At 44.1% G+C, this 19,286-nt stretch overlaps 2 protein-coding genes across 8 annotated transcripts in view; one reads left to right on the forward strand and one right to left on the reverse strand.

The window, feature by feature from the left end:
• The first annotated feature begins 51 nt into the window (after nt 1–51).
• Nucleotides 52–8,002, forward strand: LOC115133164 (HMG box-containing protein 1-like). The gene is made up of 11 exons (XM_029666112.2): nt 52–131; nt 1,171–1,363; nt 1,628–1,835; nt 1,929–2,064; nt 2,519–2,630; nt 5,152–5,264; nt 5,463–5,619; nt 5,727–5,871; nt 6,049–6,312; nt 6,433–6,574; nt 6,694–8,002. The coding sequence occupies exons 1-11, from the start codon at nt 117–119 to the stop codon at nt 6,709–6,711; spliced, it is 1,503 nt and encodes a 500-aa protein (XP_029521972.1). The 5' UTR covers nt 52–116; the 3' UTR covers nt 6,712–8,002.
• Nucleotides 7,693–19,286, reverse strand: part of LOC115133162 (receptor-type tyrosine-protein phosphatase zeta-like) — a 45,136-nt gene continuing 33,542 nt past the window's right edge. For 2 of the 7 annotated variants that reach the window (XM_029666108.2, XM_029666105.2), the window contains 17 exons: nt 18,527–18,618; nt 18,355–18,440; nt 17,544–17,564; nt 17,023–17,119; nt 16,871–16,941; nt 16,454–16,588; nt 16,126–16,257; nt 15,860–16,023; nt 15,549–15,684; nt 14,555–14,701; nt 14,198–14,291; nt 13,853–13,929; nt 13,056–13,187; nt 12,814–12,966; nt 11,293–11,435; nt 10,887–11,022; nt 7,693–9,065 (listed from right to left, as the gene is read on the reverse strand). In XM_029666108.2, the coding sequence (XP_029521968.2) occupies nt 8,922–9,065; nt 10,887–11,022; nt 11,293–11,435; nt 12,814–12,966; nt 13,056–13,187; nt 13,853–13,929; nt 14,198–14,291; nt 14,555–14,701; nt 15,549–15,684; nt 15,860–16,023; nt 16,126–16,257; nt 16,454–16,588; nt 16,871–16,941; nt 17,023–17,119; nt 17,544–17,564; nt 18,355–18,440; nt 18,527–18,618 (1,960 nt within the window). In that variant the 3' untranslated portion in view covers nt 7,693–8,921. The other 5 variants (XM_029666109.2, XM_029666107.2, XM_029666106.2 and 2 more) reach the window with 4 other exon arrangements.

The following is a 19,286-nucleotide window of genomic DNA, read 5'->3' on the forward strand; positions in this document are numbered from 1 at the left end:
AAATATGAGGGTGTATTTACTTAGTGAATAACCAATTACCAAGAGAGAAGCCATAGATTGACGTCTGAAGCCACCAATAATGTTTGCGAAAAAGAATAATATTTATCTCTCACTTGATGTCGACTGTTTTGGTGAGTTGCAAAGAAAGTTTATTAGAAATACTGTAGACAGAGTTTATTTCAACGAAATTAATAAATAAATAGCAGAACCTTAAAGGTGCATAGGACAAAAGGCGAAGTTGGGATTGCCTTCTTCAGTTTCGAATGACATGTCAGATCGCACACAAATTTCATTGTTGGCGTTTAGTTTTCTTACCAGCTTGAGCAAGAGACGAATGCATAGGCTCTTTCATTCTTACATTTCATTGTATACAAATATTAACATTTGCTCCTCGTGACATGTTTTTGTCTTTTCTGCTTCCGCATATAAGCACAAGGTCCAATACTTGTCGATTTTAAACGGTGTTTTCTGTCAACTCGACACTTCTGTGTTTTGACTAAGCCTTGGCCAAATTAGGTTGCGTTTTCCAAATCAATGGGATCGTATATTACTATGTAAGCATTTCGTTGTAAACCAAATCACTCGGCAGTAATATAGTTAGTTGTCGATGCCGTGTATAATTATTTGTGAGATATTTTCGTGATTTTAACTTATGCGAGTGAGTTATCGTCCTTTCACGGTATTGAATGAATGAGCGCAAATGCGCATGCGCGAGGTCCCGAACGTTTATAAACAAGGCCTGCATCACATGACGCTGTTGCGAAATTGAATGGAAAAAGTTCTCACTAATTTGACTCATTATGATGGTGCGTTGTTTATACAGTTATATGAGTGTTACTTTTTCTTGTGATAGCTGCTCTCAATTTCCAACACAAATGTTGACAAATGGCATAGGCATAATTGGTTCTGCATAAGAAAAATCCCCCAGCTCCTCATCCTTCCCTTCCTCATCGCACCCCTTTTTTTCCGACTTCAACGCATCTTTCCAATGCTACACACCAGGGTACACTGTCCCGCGGAAGTCCCGTAAAATCATCCTATTGTCCCGCATTTGGGTATTTTAAATGTGGTCACCCTAGTAACACATAACAGTTGTATTGTGCTCACATTCAATAACATTGTTAATAAAACGTTAATGAATGAATGAATGGATTGTGTGTTTGTGTCCAGTCAGATGACCTAAAGAAGCATTATAACATGGTGTGGGAAATTAAGAGTCCTCTGAGCAGCAGCAGTAGTATGTTGGATATCCCAGGGCCAGGGCCAGAGGCAGGTAGAGACCAGGGATTGGTCCTGCTCCAGTGTGAAGAACAGCTGCCCTCCTCCCCCGGATTCCCCACCAGTGACAGCCACATGGAATACGGTAATCATAAGCCAATGTCATGATTATGATGTGATTACAGATGTACAATGTAGGCTATGCTTCATACAGGTAAATGTTATGGTTAAATTATAAAGCACCTTTTGTACATCATTAAGCAGAGTGATACAAATACATAATTCCTGATTTACTGTGAAACATCATGCTTTTAGATCTCTGTTCATTCTAGCTATTCTGTTGACATATTTAACCCCTTAAAGGAACTCTGATCAACCTAGTTATTACATTTCTGTAATTTCCCCTTAGATGACCTCCCGGAGCTGGAGGAGGTGGAGGAGGACCAGACAGCCCCCACCGTGTTTCAAGTAGGGGCAGGGGTGTCCCATCAGGAACGTGACGGACACACACAGACTCATACGGCCGGGCCCCTGGACACACACTGGCTCACACAGCTAGCTCACATCGCCACAGGCCCCCAGAGTCCCCTGCTACAGGGTTCCACTCAGATCGTTAGGTAGGGTTGTTACTGTACCACACACACACACACACACACACACACTTGCTCCCGTTTTAATACTTCATAACTGTCCATTTCGAACTACCCCAGGTCAACTCCCGTCCACATATTTGGCACCAGTAGCAACCTCCATTCCTACGCACGGCCTCCCCACACCCGGCCTCCCCTGACCTCCAGCAGCCTGCCCTCTAGAGGCCAACACAGGGAGCGCAGCAGGCGAGTCAGGGTAAGAGCTGTATTTTTTAAAAAAAATTTATTTAGGCATGCCAGTTAAGAACTAGGCAAGTCAGTTAAGAACAAATGTTTATTTACAATGATGGCCTACCCCGGCCAAACCCAGACGACGCTGGGCCAATTGTGCGCTGCCCTCTGGGACTACCAATCACGGCCGGATGTGATTCAGCCTGGATTGAAACCAGGGACTGTAGTGCCGCCTCTTGCACCGAGATGCAGTGCCTTAGACCGCTGCGCACGTTATGATACACTACATTCATGCTGCACTGGTGGCAACACTGGACCAGTGCAGCAAACGCACTGCTTTTACTGAGAATATTAAGTGGATCTTCTTTCCCCATGAATTAGAAATATGGAGTTGTTTGAGAGTGTAAGTGAAAGTTATCTAGCTAACTAACTGATCCTGCTTTGGTGATAATCCCCTCTGATCTGTCTCCTCTCTACAGGTCAGTAGTGAGTGTGAGTCTGCTGTGTCCTGTCACTCCTCTGTGTCTGATGACGAGGACGTGGGCTGGAGCCACTCCTGGCCACCTACTGCTTGGCACTGCTTCCTCAAAGGTACACATACATACATACATACATACACACATATATATATATATATATACAAATATATATACACACTATATTTCAAAAGTGAGTACACCCCTCACATTTTTGTAAATATTTGAGTATATCTTTTCATGTGACAACACTGAAGAAATGACACTTTGCTACAATGTAAAGTAGTGAGTGTACAGCTTGTATAACAGTGTAAATTTGCTGTCCCCTCAAAATAACTCAAAACACAGCCATTAATGCCTAAACCGCTGGCAACAAAAGTGAGTACACCCCTAGGTGAAAATGTCCAAATTGGGCCCAAAGTGTCAATATTTTGTGTGGCCACCATCATTTTCCAGCACTGCCTTAACCCTCTTGGGCATGGAGTTCACCAGAGCTTCACAGGTTGCCACTGGAGTCCTCTTCCACTCCTCCATGATGACATCACGGAGCTGGTGGATGTTAGAGACCTTGCACTCCTCCACCTTCCATTTGAGGATGCCCCACAGATGCTCAATAGGGTTTAGGTCTGGAGACATGCTTGGCCAGTCCATCACCTTTACCCTCAGCTTCTTTAGCAAGGCAGTGGTCGTCTTGGAGGTGTGTTTGGGGTCGTTATCATGTTGGAATACTTCCCTGCGGCCCAGTCTCCGAAGGGAGGGGATCATGCTCTGCTTAAGTATTTCACAGTACATGTTGGCATTCATGGTTCCCTCAATGAACTGTAGCTCCCCAGTGCCAGCAGCACTCATGCAGCCCCAGACCATGACACTCCCACCACCATGCTTGACTGTAGGCAAGACACACTTGTCTTTGTACTCATCACCTGGTTGCCACCACACACCCTTGACACCATCTGAACCAAATAAGTTTATCTTGGTCTCATCAGACCACAGGACATGGTTCCAGTAATCCATGTCCTTAGTCTGCTTGTCTTCAGCAATCTGCTTGCGGGCTTTCTTGTGCATCATCTTTAGAAGAGACTTCCTTCTGGGACGACAGCCATGCAGACCAATTTGATGCAGTGTACGGCGTATGGTCTGAGCACTGACAGGCTGACCCCCCCACCCCTTCAACCTCTGCAGCAATGCTGGCAGCACTCATACGTCTATTTCCCAAAGACAACCTCTGGATATGAAGCTAAGCACGTACACTCAGCTTCTTTGGTCGACCATGGCGAGGCCTGTTCTGAGTGGAACCTGTCCAGTTAAACCGCTGTATGGTCTTGGCCACCGTGCTGCAGCTCAGTTTCAGTTTCTTGGCAATCTTCTTATAGCCCAGGCCATCTTTATGTAGAGAAACAATTCTTTTTTTCAGATCCTCAGAGAGTTCTTTGCCATGAGGTGCCATGTTGAACTTCCAGTGACCAGTCAGTATGAGGGAGTGTGAGAGCGATGACACCAAATTTAACACACCTGCTCCCCATTCACACCTGAGACCTTGTAACACTAACGAGTCACATGACACCAGGGAGGGAAAATGGCTAATTGGGCCTAATTTGGACATTTTCACTTAGGGGTGTACTCACTTTTGTTGCCAGCGGTTTAGACATGAATGGTTGTGTGTTGAGTTATTTTGAGGGGACAGCAAATTTACACTGTTATACAAGCTGTACACTCACTACTAAAGTGTAATTTCTTCAGTGTTGTCACATGAAAAGATACACTCAAATATTTACAGAAATGTGAGGGGTGTACTCACTTTTGTGATATAATATATATATATGCACTTATCGGCTAGTTTATTAGCTACGTCACCCCTTTTATGAAAATGGATTGACCCTACAGGCAGTGAGTCATGTGACTGTGGCTTGCTGTATGAAGCAGGCAGACAGATATCGAGGCATTCAGTTAGAACGAGCAGAACGAGTGACCATATCAACTTTGAGCATGGCATGATCGCCACTGTTAGTATCTCAGAATCAGCCCGCCCTCCTGGGATTTTCATGCACGACCGTGTCTAAGGTTTACAGAGAATTGTGCGACAAACAAAAAAACATCCAGTCAGCAGCAGCTCTGATGGCGAAAACAGCTTGTTGATGAGAGAGGTTGAAGGAGAATGGCAAGAATTTTGCACGCTGACAGGTAGACAGACGCAAACAGACCCAGGTTCCACTACTATTAGATAAAAACAAGAAGAAGCGGCTCCAGTGGGCACGTGATCATACTGGACAACTGAGGAGTGGAAACACATCGCCTGGCTCGACGAATCCCGGTTCCTGTTGCGTCTGGCTCGATTTAGCGTAAGCAGCATGAGTTGATGGACACATCTTGCCTGGTGTTAACAGTACAGGCTGGTGGTGTACTGGTGTAGAGAGTGTTGTCCTGGTACACGTTAGATCCCTTGATACCAATTGGGCATGGATTGTACAAGAGTTTCTGACACCTTGTAGAATCCATGCCCGAAGAATTCAGGATGTACTTAATAAACTGGGCACTGACTGTATATGTCTATGTGATCACTTCCGGGACCGAACACCTGACCGTGTTGTGTAATGACCATTAATCCATTTTCTATACATTTCTTCCTGTGTCCTCAGGCACTCGTCTGCGGTTCCATAAGGGTTCTAGTGTGGAGTGGCAGGATGCTGAGGAACTGGTGTCAGACGAAGACTCAGATGATGAGGCAGAGGCTATAACCCGCCCCCTGAAGGTACAGTACATACTCATTTAGAGGCAATATCACATCCCCTGAAGGTACAATAATGCCTAGCTCAGTGGACTAATGAGTTCCTAAGTAACACAGTTTAACTGAAATTCTTTAATGTGGTCTCCTATCATCTCCTATCTCCCTATGAGCCCCTTGTGAGTAAAGTTCCCCATCAATAACTCTGTTTTGTCTTGTCCTCAGGGCTATGGTCGTGAGGGCCTGAAGCTGGTGTCCCACACAGAGAGCCGGGCGTTCGGCCAGTCCGTCCTCAAGCTGACCTTTGACCCAGGTGCCTGTGGGGAGTTTCTTCTGTCCTCTGAGTGTCAGCTGGACCACCCGTTCTACGTCAGAAACAAAGGTAGGAGGCCCGGGTGTGTGTGGGTGGTGTGTGTGTAACGTATGTAAATTATAAGGTGTATGGTGTGTAAAGTGTGTTTCTCTAACGCGTGTGTGTTCTTGTGGCAGGCTGGTCGTCGTTCTACCCCAGTCTGACCGTGGTGCAGTATGGGATCCCGTGCTATGAGGTGATGGTGGGAGACGTGTGTCTGCCTCCTGGACACAGAGATGCCGTCCACACTGATGACTCCCTGGTGTTCGACACGTTCAGGAGGTGAAACCCCTCAGCAGTAGTTCAATAGCGTCAGTAGTGTCCATTCTGTTCTTTATAAACCATGTGTGACACGCTGGATTTGAACCGCGGCTCAAGACTGTGTTAGTCCCCCTGAGCTAAAGCCTCTCAGATCTCAGTGTGTGAGTCTTCTTTGTGTTCCTGTGTTGTTCACACCAGTTATGACTTCACTCCCCTGGACTCGTCGGCGGTGTACGTTCTGAGCAGCATGGCCCGGCAGCGTAGGGCCTCCCAGTCCGGCGGGGGCGCCGTCAGCCCCGACCAAGACACACACCGCAACAAGCCAATTAAGATCCAGCAGGACTCGGGAGCAGCCGGCGGGGCTTCGCCCACAAAGTGCAAGCGGCCAATGAATGCATTCATGCTATTCGCAAAGAAGTTCAGGTTGGAGTACACCCAGATGTACCCTGGGAAGGACAACAGGTGTGTGTGTGTGTGCGCATTTGTGCGTGCAAAAAAATCCCCAAATTCCCTGGACTAATCAATCAAGTGAATGTAACACATTATTGTGTGTGTGTGTGTGTGTGTGTGTGCTGCCCTCAGAGCGATCAGTGTGATCCTGGGAGAGAAGTGGAAGAAGATGAGAGGAGAGGAGAGGAGGATGTACACCATGGAGGCCAAGGCTCTGGCTGACGAGCAGAAGAGACTCAACCCTGACTGCTGGAAACGCAAGAGAACCAACTCAGTGAGGAGAGGACACACACACATATCCTAAAAAGCCTCTTGCATGGTGGTCATTTCAATATCGGCCCCTTGGAACTGTACCTAACCTTTCTTCTCTCTTTTACTTGTTCTCCGTTACAGGGTTCCCAGGGGAACTAAGAGGCGCAGACACACGAGAGAGGGATGAGGCAGATGACAGGAGAAAAGAGAGGGAGGCGATGGAGGGGAGGGCAAACCGAGAAGAGGGGTGTATGGGGGGAGGCAGTACATGCTCAAACCAGCTACCACTCCTGAGCTGAGGAAGACACGCGCGCACACACACACACACACACACACTTTAGAGCCAGCTACACTTCCTGTGACGTTACTCTACTGTGATTCGGGGTATGCTTGCTTTCTAAACAAATAGAGATTTATGTAAGAAGAAAAAATATATATATAGATATATACAGTATATATAATATACTAACTGTGCTTGAATATAAGATATTTTTTTAATGTCCGACTTGCCTTAATCTTCCAAAGCAAGATTGTATTCTTTTTAAATAATTTTGATTAATTTCAGGTCATTTCATACCTTATAGCTTGAAAAACATGAGCCCGTGTGGTGCTGTAGAGTAGAAAAGGGGGAGGTGAAAACTAAACGTCTATTTTTCAACCAGAGATCTGTCTAGGGAATTTAAAAAATGCTTCCGATTATTCTTATGCCTATATTTGTATAACTCGATATATTATTGCACAAAAAAAAATCTGATTTAGACTTTGTACATATATACAGGGGAAGGGAGGGAGGGGTGGGATATATGTGCTTAACCTTGATTCTTCCTGTATTCCAAATGGACACCTACCCCTTAGGCACTTAAAAACTATCTTTTGGTATTTGTTACATTAGTCCATATTGTTGATAGCAAAATGTTTGCATGTCAGCAGCTTTCAATATATTTGACTTTCAAGAAGCAAAGTGTCACTTGCCACATCATAGTTTTTGATTGGACGTTTCCTTTAAAGTAGATCGTATTTATTCATCACGTATCTACAATAGTGTCTAGTGGGTAGGGGTTGGTTTGGAACTGGGCATATTTTACCCGGGTCAAGTGCACTGGGTGTGTGACAAACGAACAGGCCATGTAATAATAATGATGTGTTATATTATAATGATGTTAACATACCTGTGGGACGGACATGCATATTCTCACGGCAATTATGCACTACATACACTTTATGTATATGTGTTGTCTACATCTACATGTATATGTAAGGTATAATTCAACTATAGCTATATGCAAGTATAGTTTCTGACTCAATCTCAGTTTAACGATCAAGATTGTGAAATTGATTTGATTAGGTTATTTATTTCTCTTCATCAACAATGTACAGGTCCTCCTCAAACTTTTACCCACAATGCTCTTGTATTATAGTATAAATAAAAGCATGGATCTGCTCAAATGTACAGTGCTGTTTATAGTAATCTTATGACTACTGAATAGTCCAAACTTAATCATGTTAAAAAAAGATCAAAACATAAGAAATAAGCATTATCGATATTTGAACTCAATTATCAACACAGTAATACCCCCCCCCACAACCCCCCCTCGAAAAAAAAGCGGATGAAAATAAACAGCAGTAATGTTTGTAAATGGCTAGAAAGCCATCTTCATAGTAAAATATCAAATCTAGATGTATAAATACATTTGGCCTTTTGATAGTGGTCAATTATTATTATTTACATAATATGAGATAATATTATATCATTTCACCTTTCCAACTGATCATCTCTTATTCTTCTACATGTTAAACACCAGTATTTACACAAGTCATCCACAAGAGCGAGAAGAAACATACAGTAGATTGAATGACAGAATATAGGAAGGATATTTCTCCCTTGTAAGTAATTACATACGAATAAGACGTTTCAAAGGGATAGATAGTTAAATCAAGTAACTCAAAAACTGAAACAAACTTTAAGCAAGACAGTGATCACCTTTAAAACAAAAACAAGAGTACAGAACATTTGGCATTAGTCACAAAGACATAGTATCAAACAGTTTTAAAGTACAACATGAATTACAAAAGGCACAGAATACCAGCCCCTAGCAGCCAGTTGCAACGTGTGGTCATACACGACAAACAGTATGTTTTATTCTGATAATACGATGCGTAATCTCATGTATTTTGTAGCCAGCTAAGCCTATTAATCACAATCCACTAGTGGCTAGCTCACGTTGCAAACGACTGGTACAAAAAAAGGCAATATTCTCTCTCGGGATGATTGGGATAGTGAAGAACATAGAGCACAGTGTATTTTCCAGAGTGTGTGGTGCTCCTTGGAGTGTGTGTGTGTGTGTGTATGTGTCTCTGTGTGTGAGAGGTTACATGAGGGACTCCAGGCTCTCTGCTGCAGTGGTGGCCCCCAGGAGAACTGAACCGTTGGTCTCAGGGGACTGTAGGGCCCTCTGGTCTTCCTGGCTGTCCACCAGACTCAACACGGCCCTATACATGAACTGGTACTGCTCCTAGGAGTGGAGAGGTGAAAGACAGAGTCAGTAAAGGGCTCAGCTCCCCTGAATGAGATGTTATCTCCCCTAAATGCAACAAAAGTCCCCACATTTTTTGGGGGGGGGGTCTCTAAATAATGCAAATTTATCCATTCTTCAATTTTTTTGATGGCGCTTCTCCATCTGGCAGTCCGACGGACGAATCTGGGTTCGGCGGATGCCAGGAGACTGTAAAGTTTGGTGCAGGAGGCATAATGGTCTGGGGCTGTTTTTATGGCTTAGGCTTAGTGGAAGGTAAATGCAAGTTTACCCACCTTTTTCATAAAAATGCATTGAAAGTATTGGGAGCGTTACTGTTTTCACCGCGACTGGCAATCAGAGTTTACTCACCTTTAATTTTTTTTTTTTTTTTTTTACAAGTACACAGTACACACTGGCTACCGGTAGGCCTATTTGAAGTTCATAGTCAATACACATTATAGCCTAGTCTTGTAAGTTGTGTGTTAGGCTGTCCATCCCGTTTTTTCCAGGACAGTTTCAGCCTCGTTTTGGGTGTCCTGACATTTTAGGCTACAAAAAAGGTCAATTTGTCAGCAAAACGCATCAATTATCGTAGACCTAATCAATGGTAATCGCTGAATGTCATGAGGCATACATACTTGTTGGTGCTGGAAATATTTTGGAGTGGACAAACATGCACAGGTAGCCTACTTTTGAAGTTATTTGTTTGACAAAATTTGATCAGTTGAAAATATCATGACTAGTTGTGTTCATGCCACATTAAGTTTAAATTAAGTCTTTATTATTAGGCCAATGCAAGAGCATGTCATGGTGTAATTCGCACTCTGGTGGGTGAGAGCTATTTGTGAGCAGTGTGTGAGTGAGCTAACTATGTATGGTGTGCAGGTGTGTGTGTAGGCTAACTTTGTGAGCTATGTGAGCTGTTTGTGTAAGGTGTGTGTGTGTGTGCGCACGTGTGTGTGCATGTGTGTGCAACCTGGACTCAGGGGTATACGTAACATAGTAAACTAAAATCCGTCAGACCCAAATGAGTGTGATATGTTCCGTTTGGTATGGTATGTATTAATTTGTGGATGTCCATAATCCATTTCTTATTATATGTTATGAATTATAATTTATATGATATGTTACGAATTGCATTTCGTACAATATGTTACGAATTTGTGTTTACGCATGATATGTTACAAATTCCAATTTGTTGTGGCTCATGTTAGCGAATTACAATTCATATGATATGTTACAAATTGCAATTAGTACAATATGTTACAAATTGCAATTAGTACAATATGTTACGAATTTGCAATACGCATGATATGTTACAAATTACAATTAGTTGTGGCTAACGTTAGCTCGGTGGCTAATGACAACATTAGCTAGGCTAGGGGTAAATGGTTAGGTTTAAGCTTAGGTTTAGGAGTTAGGTTAAAGTGTTAAGTTTAGGGTTTGGGTAAGGGTTAGCTAACATGCTAAGTAGATGCAAAGTAGCTAAAAAAGAAAAAAATAGTTGCAAAGTTGCTAAAGTTGTCTGTGATGAGATTTGAAAACGCAACCTTAGGGTTGATAGATGTTCGCGTTAAACGACCACCCATCCACCCCGACCAACACCTGTCCTTTTGTTTTTGCCTAAGTAACCTTCTGCCTTATGTAACCATACCAAACGTAACAATCATACTAATTTGAATGTCCCAAATTTTCATTTACTATGTTACGTTCTAGTCTATATAATCAGCCTGGTGTGAGTATGTATGTGTCTATGTTTGAGCTGTGCTATGTTCCCTGGGTTTCTGTGTTGTGTGTGTGTGCTGTTCCAGGACATACCATGTCGCTGAAGACACCAGGCCTCATCAGGTTAGTCATCCGTGCCACCTGGTACACGTCCACAGAGCCCTGCTGCTCCAGCTGCTGTGCCAGGGTGGCGAGGGCACAGAACAGCCCCGCCACCGAGCCACCCAGCCTAACACAGACACAGACAGGGGAAAATATGCTATGAACCAATTACAGAAACAACACCCAAGTCTTTGTCTCAAACACAGAATGAACCAACTACTCCTGGAACAAAAAGCACTTTATATGGTGAATCGGTGAAATCAGTTCCCATCAGTGAGTTAACACACTCTTCAAATAAGACTCCTCGCACCCTACCGGCCCTCAGCTGACCTCTCAACCCCAGAGAACACAGAGGAAACAGAGAAGACTCGAGGAACAGAGGAGAGCAGTGACTCACCGGTCATGCACAACTATGGTTCCTTCTCTCTGTCTGCTGTCCTCTGTGATAATGTTGAGCAGCTGGAAGGTGCCGCTGACAGGGCTGTCTGGGTTGGGCCAGCAGGGGGACATGTACTGACGCACCTCCAGGACATAGTTATCCTGGGGAAAGAGCGAGTGAGGAGTGTGGGTGTGTGCATGTGTAGACCTCGGTTGTGTGTGGTCCTCATTTGTGTGTGTGTCTAGTTTGATCTCTCCCAGCTAGCACATTTGGTTCCTTGGAAGTTGTGGGAACGTATGTTTTTGGTTTCACATTGGTTGTGGGAACAAAGCCAATATGCTTTCTGACCGGTAAAATTGGAAGTTTTTAACGTTTTTTTAGGTTGCAGCCAGGGAGGTTCTGAGAGTGTTTTATTTTGGTTCCTTGAACGTTTCCCTGGAAGGTTTTATTAACCCTCTGAGAAATTAAATTATAGGGTATTTGGAGGTTTTTTAACAACTTCCTTAAAAATGTTCAATGAATGTTTCAATTAGACTTTTAATAACACTGCTAGATTATTTTGGGTTCAAAACATGTTTGAACTCCAAGCACAGATAGGACACATGGAAATTCATTTCCTTAGTAGCCCTTTCATGCAGTCAACCAAATCACATTCTAGTTGCCTAATGGGTGGAATGTTATTAATATTTTTCATAATTTCATAATTAATAAACATTAATTAAAAAAACAGAAAAAATTGGGGTTTCTATGTGAAACGGTTTTGTTACATTTCAGTCTTCTGTGATGTATATAAAGTGGACATTGGGATGCAAACTCAAAATGTTATACATTTCAACAAATACTTTTGTTTCAAAGTAGATTTGCTTAAGACTACCAATAAACACTCTGTGAAACAAGAACTCACTAAGAACAGATGTGGACAATTAGTGGGCGTGGCCAACACACTTAACAAGATAGAGGATAGAGAGAGTTATGTTGATGCTGAGAAAGGAATTTTTAAATAACATTCTTAGAAAGTTCTCTGAACGTTACAAACACTTTCTTCTGTTTTTATGGAATGTTTTCTTAATGTTCTTGGAACAATTTGAGAACATGACTTTAAATAGAACCACGAGGAAACCTGAGGTACTGAAATTCCCACAGAATAACTTGTTTCTTAACGTTCTCTCAACTATCTGAGAACATTCCCAATGCCAAACCAGTTGGAGAACATAACCTAACATTGAAATGAAACGTAACCATGTTTGAACTTTTAGGAAATGTTCTGTTAAAGTAATGAAATACCAAGAAAATAATGTTTTTTTGTCAAGTTCCTTAAATGTGCCGAGAATGTTTCAAAGGCAAGCAACTATCCTGCGCCATTCCCAGAAAGTTGTGGAAAGGTTGAATGCAAAATAACCATAAGTCAGCCATTTCTCTCACCAAGCTCTAAGAAACATATGGTTCTCAGAACGTTATGTGCTAGCTGGGCTGTGTGTGGTTGGATCTGTGTGTACGTGTGCAGGCGTACACGTGTGAGTGTGTGAGGTTGGATCTCACCTGTGTGGCCTCCAGTAAGAAGTCGTGGACCACCAGTCTCTCCTCGTTGGCCAGACACATGTGGTCCTCTCCAGAGAATGACACTATGAAACCCTCACAGCTGATTGGCTGATCCTTACTGGGCCAATACGCACACGACTCCTCCCCCTCACGCTGATAGGACACAATCGAGACAGCGTTATAGGTGTGAAACTGTTGACCTGTGTGTGTGTGTGTGTGTGTGTGTAATGCTATCTGTTTACCTGTGCTGTGTGTGTGTCAGGCAGGGAGATGATGAGCTGTGAGTTGTGGTCCCAGACCATTCTCCAGAAATCCGAGACAGTGGAGGGGAGAGGAGACTGGGTCAGGATAAACTCCCTGCTCTTGTGGTAACCCTGGAACACAGCACAGACACAGTCAAAATAAACAACATGAATCCGGAACACACATATGACTTTGCTTCTACGTGATTTATGAGTGTACAAAACATTGGGAACACCTTTTGCACCCCTTTTGCCCTCAGAACAGCCTCAATTCGTCGGGGCATGGCGTCGAAAGCAGGTGTCGAAAGCGATCCACAGGGACAGTTGTGTAAAGTTGGCTGGATGTACAATACTTTGGGTGGTGGACCGTTCTTGATCAACAAGGGGAACGGTTGAGCGTGATAAACCCAGTAGCATTGCAGTTCTTGACACACTCAAACCGGTGCCCCTGGCACCTACTACCAACATACCCTCTTCAAAGGCACTTACATATTTTGTCTGGTCCATTCACCCTCTGAATGGCACACATACACAATCCATGTCTCAATTGTCTCGAGGCTTAACATCCTTTCTTAACCGGACTCCTCCCCTTCCTCTACACTGATTGACGTGGATTTAATAGTTGACATCAATAAGGGATCATTGCTTTCACCTGGATTCACCTTGTCAGTCTATGTCATGGAAAGAGCAGTTCCTAATGTTTTGTACACAGTGTATGTAGTGTTTATGAAGACCCTGTGAATGCTCTATAAAGCATTTATAGGGGGTCCTTATCAAATGGACAACCTTGCTCTTACCATGATATAGGAAGCGTTGATGTAGTCTGAAGATTCTCCTTCCACTGGACATGACAGACACACTCTGGATCTCTCCACTGCAGCACACACAGAAACACACAACGCAATCTATTCTTTTCAAGTGGTCCTAAAGTATTGCTTGAATGTATTCATTGAAAGATTTCAGGTTTGCCCAGATAAACTATTCCATTTTTTTATTACACCGAATCAAAATGTTCTTTTGTTTATTTCTCTTCTCCGCTGGGGTAAGACAAAAGATGAAGGAGACCCTCTTCCTGGTATCGACTGAATGGCTGTCTCTAACCAACCATTTCATGTTGTGTGTGATTGGCTCCTTCAACTCACCCGGCATGAGAGAGGAGGTCCTGTTTTTGTCATCGTTTCCTTCTCTCAGGGCAGCGGCGTAGTCAGCCTGTCTGGCTCTGCGCTGACTCACCAGCTATACCACGACAGTAGTAAACATTACCATAACACTACCAGACCAGCCACATATCCAACACATTACCATCTCTCCCGCTATACTTGATTCACCAAACAAGTCATGCCTGATCATTGATTACTTCGAGGAAAGGAGGAAGGTTGAGATGACGTATCCTCAATGTGTTTGAGCAGGTCCTAAGTCAGGGCCCTGAAAGTAGCACACTAGTGTGTAGGGTTCCACTTGTGACAAACCCACATCTGGGTCTGTGTGTGTGTTCTGACCTTGAACTGTCTCTCCATGCGTGTCCTGCCGGAGGGCCCAGTGGTCAGCAGGTCCGAGACGTAGGAGTGGACCAGATCAGAGGTCACCAGAGTGTCCCTGCTGACGATGGCCTCCACCAGGGCATCATGGATAAACACATACTGCTCCTATGGACCAGAGAGACATAACACAGAGAGAGACCTCTCACTCACATCACCTCCACCAGGGCATCGTGGATAAACACATACTGCTCCTGTGGACCAGAGAGACCTCTCACTTACGTCACCTCCACCAGGGCATCATGGATAAACACATACTGCTCCTATGGACCAGAGAGACATAACACAGAGAGACCTCTCACTCACATCACCTCCACCAGGGCATCGTGGATAAACACATACTGCTCCTGTGGACCAGAGAGACATAACACAGAGAGACCTCTCACTCACATCACCTCCACCAGGGCATCGTGGATAAACACATACTGCTCCTGTGGACCAGAAAGACATAACACAGAGAGAGACCTCTCACTCACATCACCGACAGCAGAGCTGGGCCCGGTTGCATTTCAACCTCTAGCCCCTTCTCCTAGCTCCTATATGTTCAGAGTTTGCCTATTGGGCAGAGCCTTGTTGCTTCCACCTTTACAATATTTTCAGGTCTGTGTATATCAAAGCATGGCATAAAGGTGTCTGGTAGCCTATCGGTTAAGAGCGTTGGGCCAGTAACCAAAAGGTTGCCGGTTTGAATCCCCAAGCTGACTAGGTGAAACATCTATCAATGTGCCCTTGAGCAAGGCAATTAACCCTAATTCAGTGTTTCCCAAACTCGTTCCTGGGGACCTCAAGGGCTGCACGTTTACTTTTTAGCTCTAGCACTAAACAGCTGATTAAAATAATAAAAAATGGATAATGAGTTCCTTATTTGAGTTGGCTGTGTAGTGCTAGGGCAAAAACCAAAATGTGCACCCCTTGGTTCACCCCAGGACAAGTTTGAGAAAAGTGTGTGCATTACCTCCGTCTGTACCAGGTAGTTCCTCTGTGTTCTGACGTGTTTGAGGAAGCCCAGTATGTTGACTGTTCCCTGGTCCTGGATCTGTTGCAACATGCTGTCCAGCACGATGTAGGTCCCTGTCCTCCCCACACCAGCACTACACACACACAGGACATACTTGTGAGAGAGTCCCACACAACACGACGCTTCCCTTTTCAGAAATGAATACTTGGATACCCACCTCCTGCACCAAGCCATTGGATCTGCATAGTGTTATTCAACCTTTTCTCAAGCAACAGTTTTGCCAAGTCCCCCCTTCACACCCAGCCCACCTGCAGTGTACGAGGACGGGGCCCATGTCCTGAGTCCTGGCCTGGGTCGAGGCCCGTACGAAGGAGAGGACAGGCAGGGTGTATTCAGGCACGCCCATGTCAGGCCACTGGGTGTAGTGGTACTGGACCACCGTCCTCTCAGCACAGCGTCCCCTCTGGGAAGCCTATAGGTACAACACACAGCCGGCAGGGTCAAACAGACTACAAGCTCTGTGCATTGCAGTGCATCTTCTTCAAGGTGTGTGTGTGTGTGTCCAGGAAGGTACCTTTTGTGAGGTGTCTCTGAGGGTAAAGGTCCTCAGGGTATAGTAGGCCAGGGTCTTGGTGTCTTTTAGAGTCACCAGGAAATGACCGTACTCCTCCTGGTTCTCCATTGGCCAGTACTGGTCACACTTCCTCTGACATCACAGAGGGCGAGAGCCTCAGTCACACAATGGTCAAAGCAGTCATATAAAAGTAACATAAACATTTCACAAACGTAGATATGTTCCATTTGTCTTCCCTGTTGAACCAATGTTTTCTGTTTAAACGGTGTAAAAATAGACACTTTAACACAGTGCCCCAGCCTGCAGTCTGTCTGGGTGACTAACTGACCCGCCCCTTCTCCAACAGGTTGGTGATCATGACGATGACTCCAACATTCTCCTGCCACACCATCCTCCAGAAGTCCTCTGTTCCAGACATCAGGGGCCCCTGGGCTGCGATGTAGGCCCTTGTACGCTCAAAACCCTGACAGGAACACACACACACACACACACACACACACACACACACACACACACACACACACACACACACACACACACACACACACACACACACACACACACACACACACACACACACACACACACACACACACACACACAGATCAACCAATCATCCAGTCAATCTTCCATACTACCCCTCAGTCGGTATTTCTATACTAATCCCATTTACATAGTGTGCGTACATGTTTAGTATTCAATATAGATATGGATGATATTAATGATTAGGAGAGGAGCTACTTACATCAACAAAGTTAGCATTGATGTAGTCTCCACCTTTTCCCTCTTCCAGTAGTTTGACTCTGCTGTGGTCATCTAGACCAACAAAGAGGGTTAATGAATAGTCTGTATGTGTGTGTGTGTCTGTGTGTGTGAGTGAGTGAGTGAGTGACGTACAGGCCATGATGTTGATGTATCGGTTCTTGTTCTTGTTGTCTGGGTGGTTGGAGCTGTCAGTAGTGATGCCCATCTCCACCGTGCATGACTGCACCTCCTGTCAGAGAAACACACACTGGCACTCAGTCACACAACCCTGACCAATGACCAATACACACATCCGCACGTACACACGCACACACACACACACACACACACACACACACACAAAGCCATTACGAACCAACACACACAACCCGGCCGGAGTCCAATTATCAAATCGAAGGTAGCATGCAAGAAGAACACAACAAACAAGAAAACACTCAAATACATGACAGCAGACAGTACAGCTACTCAGAGATGTGATCCATGCAACAAAGAAAACACTATCAGTCAATTCCAATGATAGGATAAAGAGAAACGGTCTTCCTGATTCTGAGGTCAAAGGTCAAAGATTCAGGAAGTCCTGATGAATCAGGATAAGATGAGATCACATCTTCGATACCGTGCGCATATCTAATCTAACACAAAGGGAGTCTTACCTCATAACACTCTGTCACAATCTAATGGGAGGGGGAGGAAGGAGGGGCGGGGGGTGAGAATGGGAGGTGGAAGGGTGGTGGGGAGGAGGGGGTGAGAATGCAGAAGGCACAGCGATGAGGGGTTGGGGCGACACACAGTGACCAGTCAGTGCAGATACACAGACATGAGGAACAGCTCTGTGTGTGTGTATGTGTCTGGAGGTAGTGGGCATGCCTATTGACAGAGTCACCTACTGATCCACACAGTTTAGCAAACTGTACGCCATGTTGACACCTAACATTCTATTGGAGCATTGTCTTGGAATGGGTGGTGTGAACATGGCACTGAAATGTCTACAACGTTTGCCAAACTCTGTGTATCTATAGCTATGTACCGGGTTTATTAGAGTACGGCTACCTACAGAGACAGTGTAATGTAGTCCCTCACCCAAACATACAGTACACCCTCAACATGCTAACCCACAACCACAACAGGTACACTGAGATATAATAGGGACATCTAATACACATCTACAGACAACAAGTAAAATGGTGCTCTAACCATTCTCATTGGCCCTTAAACAAACATTTCTGTTTCAGACAGTGACACCTTCCAGACAGGATGCCTCACTTACCAGTAGTGTTGAGTTCAGTCATAGTCTGAACTAACATAGACTTTTATTGATTAGAAAGGAATAATGACAGCTTTAGTAAGCAGTGAGGGTCAAATCCCGACTACAACACTATGTCTAGGTGATGTTAATACTGCTGGGGAGCATTAAGAGTGGTATGTATAACACATACAGTAGTATCAGGCTGATGTGTCTCTCACCTCAAACTCCTTGGAGAAGGTGTTGGTCTGGTGGAGCTCTGCCACGTGCTTCACAAACTGCTTCACTGACAGCGCCTCGTGCTCTTCTGGCAACACAGACAGGAATGGATGAATGGACGAAGGTGTGTGTGTGTGTGGTGTGTGTGTGTGGGTGTGTGTGTGTGTGCGTTACCTGTGGTGAGCAGCAGAGGTGAAGACAGAGCAGAGATGACTTTGGGTGAGGCGGTGTCTTCAGTGTAGAAGTCAACCATCTGGAAGCAGTTTCTGTTGAATAAACGTTGAAAATAGAAATATAATTAATAGAGCTGACACAACTCCCAATTCTACAGAGCAGACAATCATACCTGCTCTACACAATACATTACTATCTAAACATACACTGTAAAAAATGTCCTGTAATTGGCCAGTAAGTTACTGTAATTTATTTTAGAGGACAGCTAGTGTGATACATTTTACAGTAACTCATTTTACGGTACCAAAAATGTGACTGTAATTTTTTGGAATTACCCAGTATTTTATTGGAATTACTCATGCAGCAACATATTTGCAAGTTTTCATTTTAACATTAACATTTTGGTCATTTTGGCGATCTTGTCCTTAGCAACTTACAGTCAGTGAGAGGTTGAGAAAAAAAGTCACAGTCATAGCAAGTAAAAAGATTCTCCATTACTTGTAATTACAACAAGATATCTTATGATATATCTCTGGATAGTGCCAATACAATACTGAGATATTTAGAGTAACTTGATGACAGAGCAATGAAACACAGTACAATACAGTAAAACGGACTATTAAACTATTAAAAAATACAGTATTTTACTGTAATTACAAGGGATTAGAGCGAGCAGGTTGGCTGTAGGCATTTGCATATTAATGAAAACTAGGTGTTTCATATCACTTGCACTTCTAGAGGCCTAATCAAAGGCTTCCAA

This window comes from Oncorhynchus nerka, linkage group LG8 (assembly GCF_034236695.1).
Source record: "Oncorhynchus nerka isolate Pitt River linkage group LG8, Oner_Uvic_2.0, whole genome shotgun sequence".
Classification (NCBI taxonomy): Eukaryota; Metazoa; Chordata; class Actinopteri; order Salmoniformes; family Salmonidae; genus Oncorhynchus; species Oncorhynchus nerka.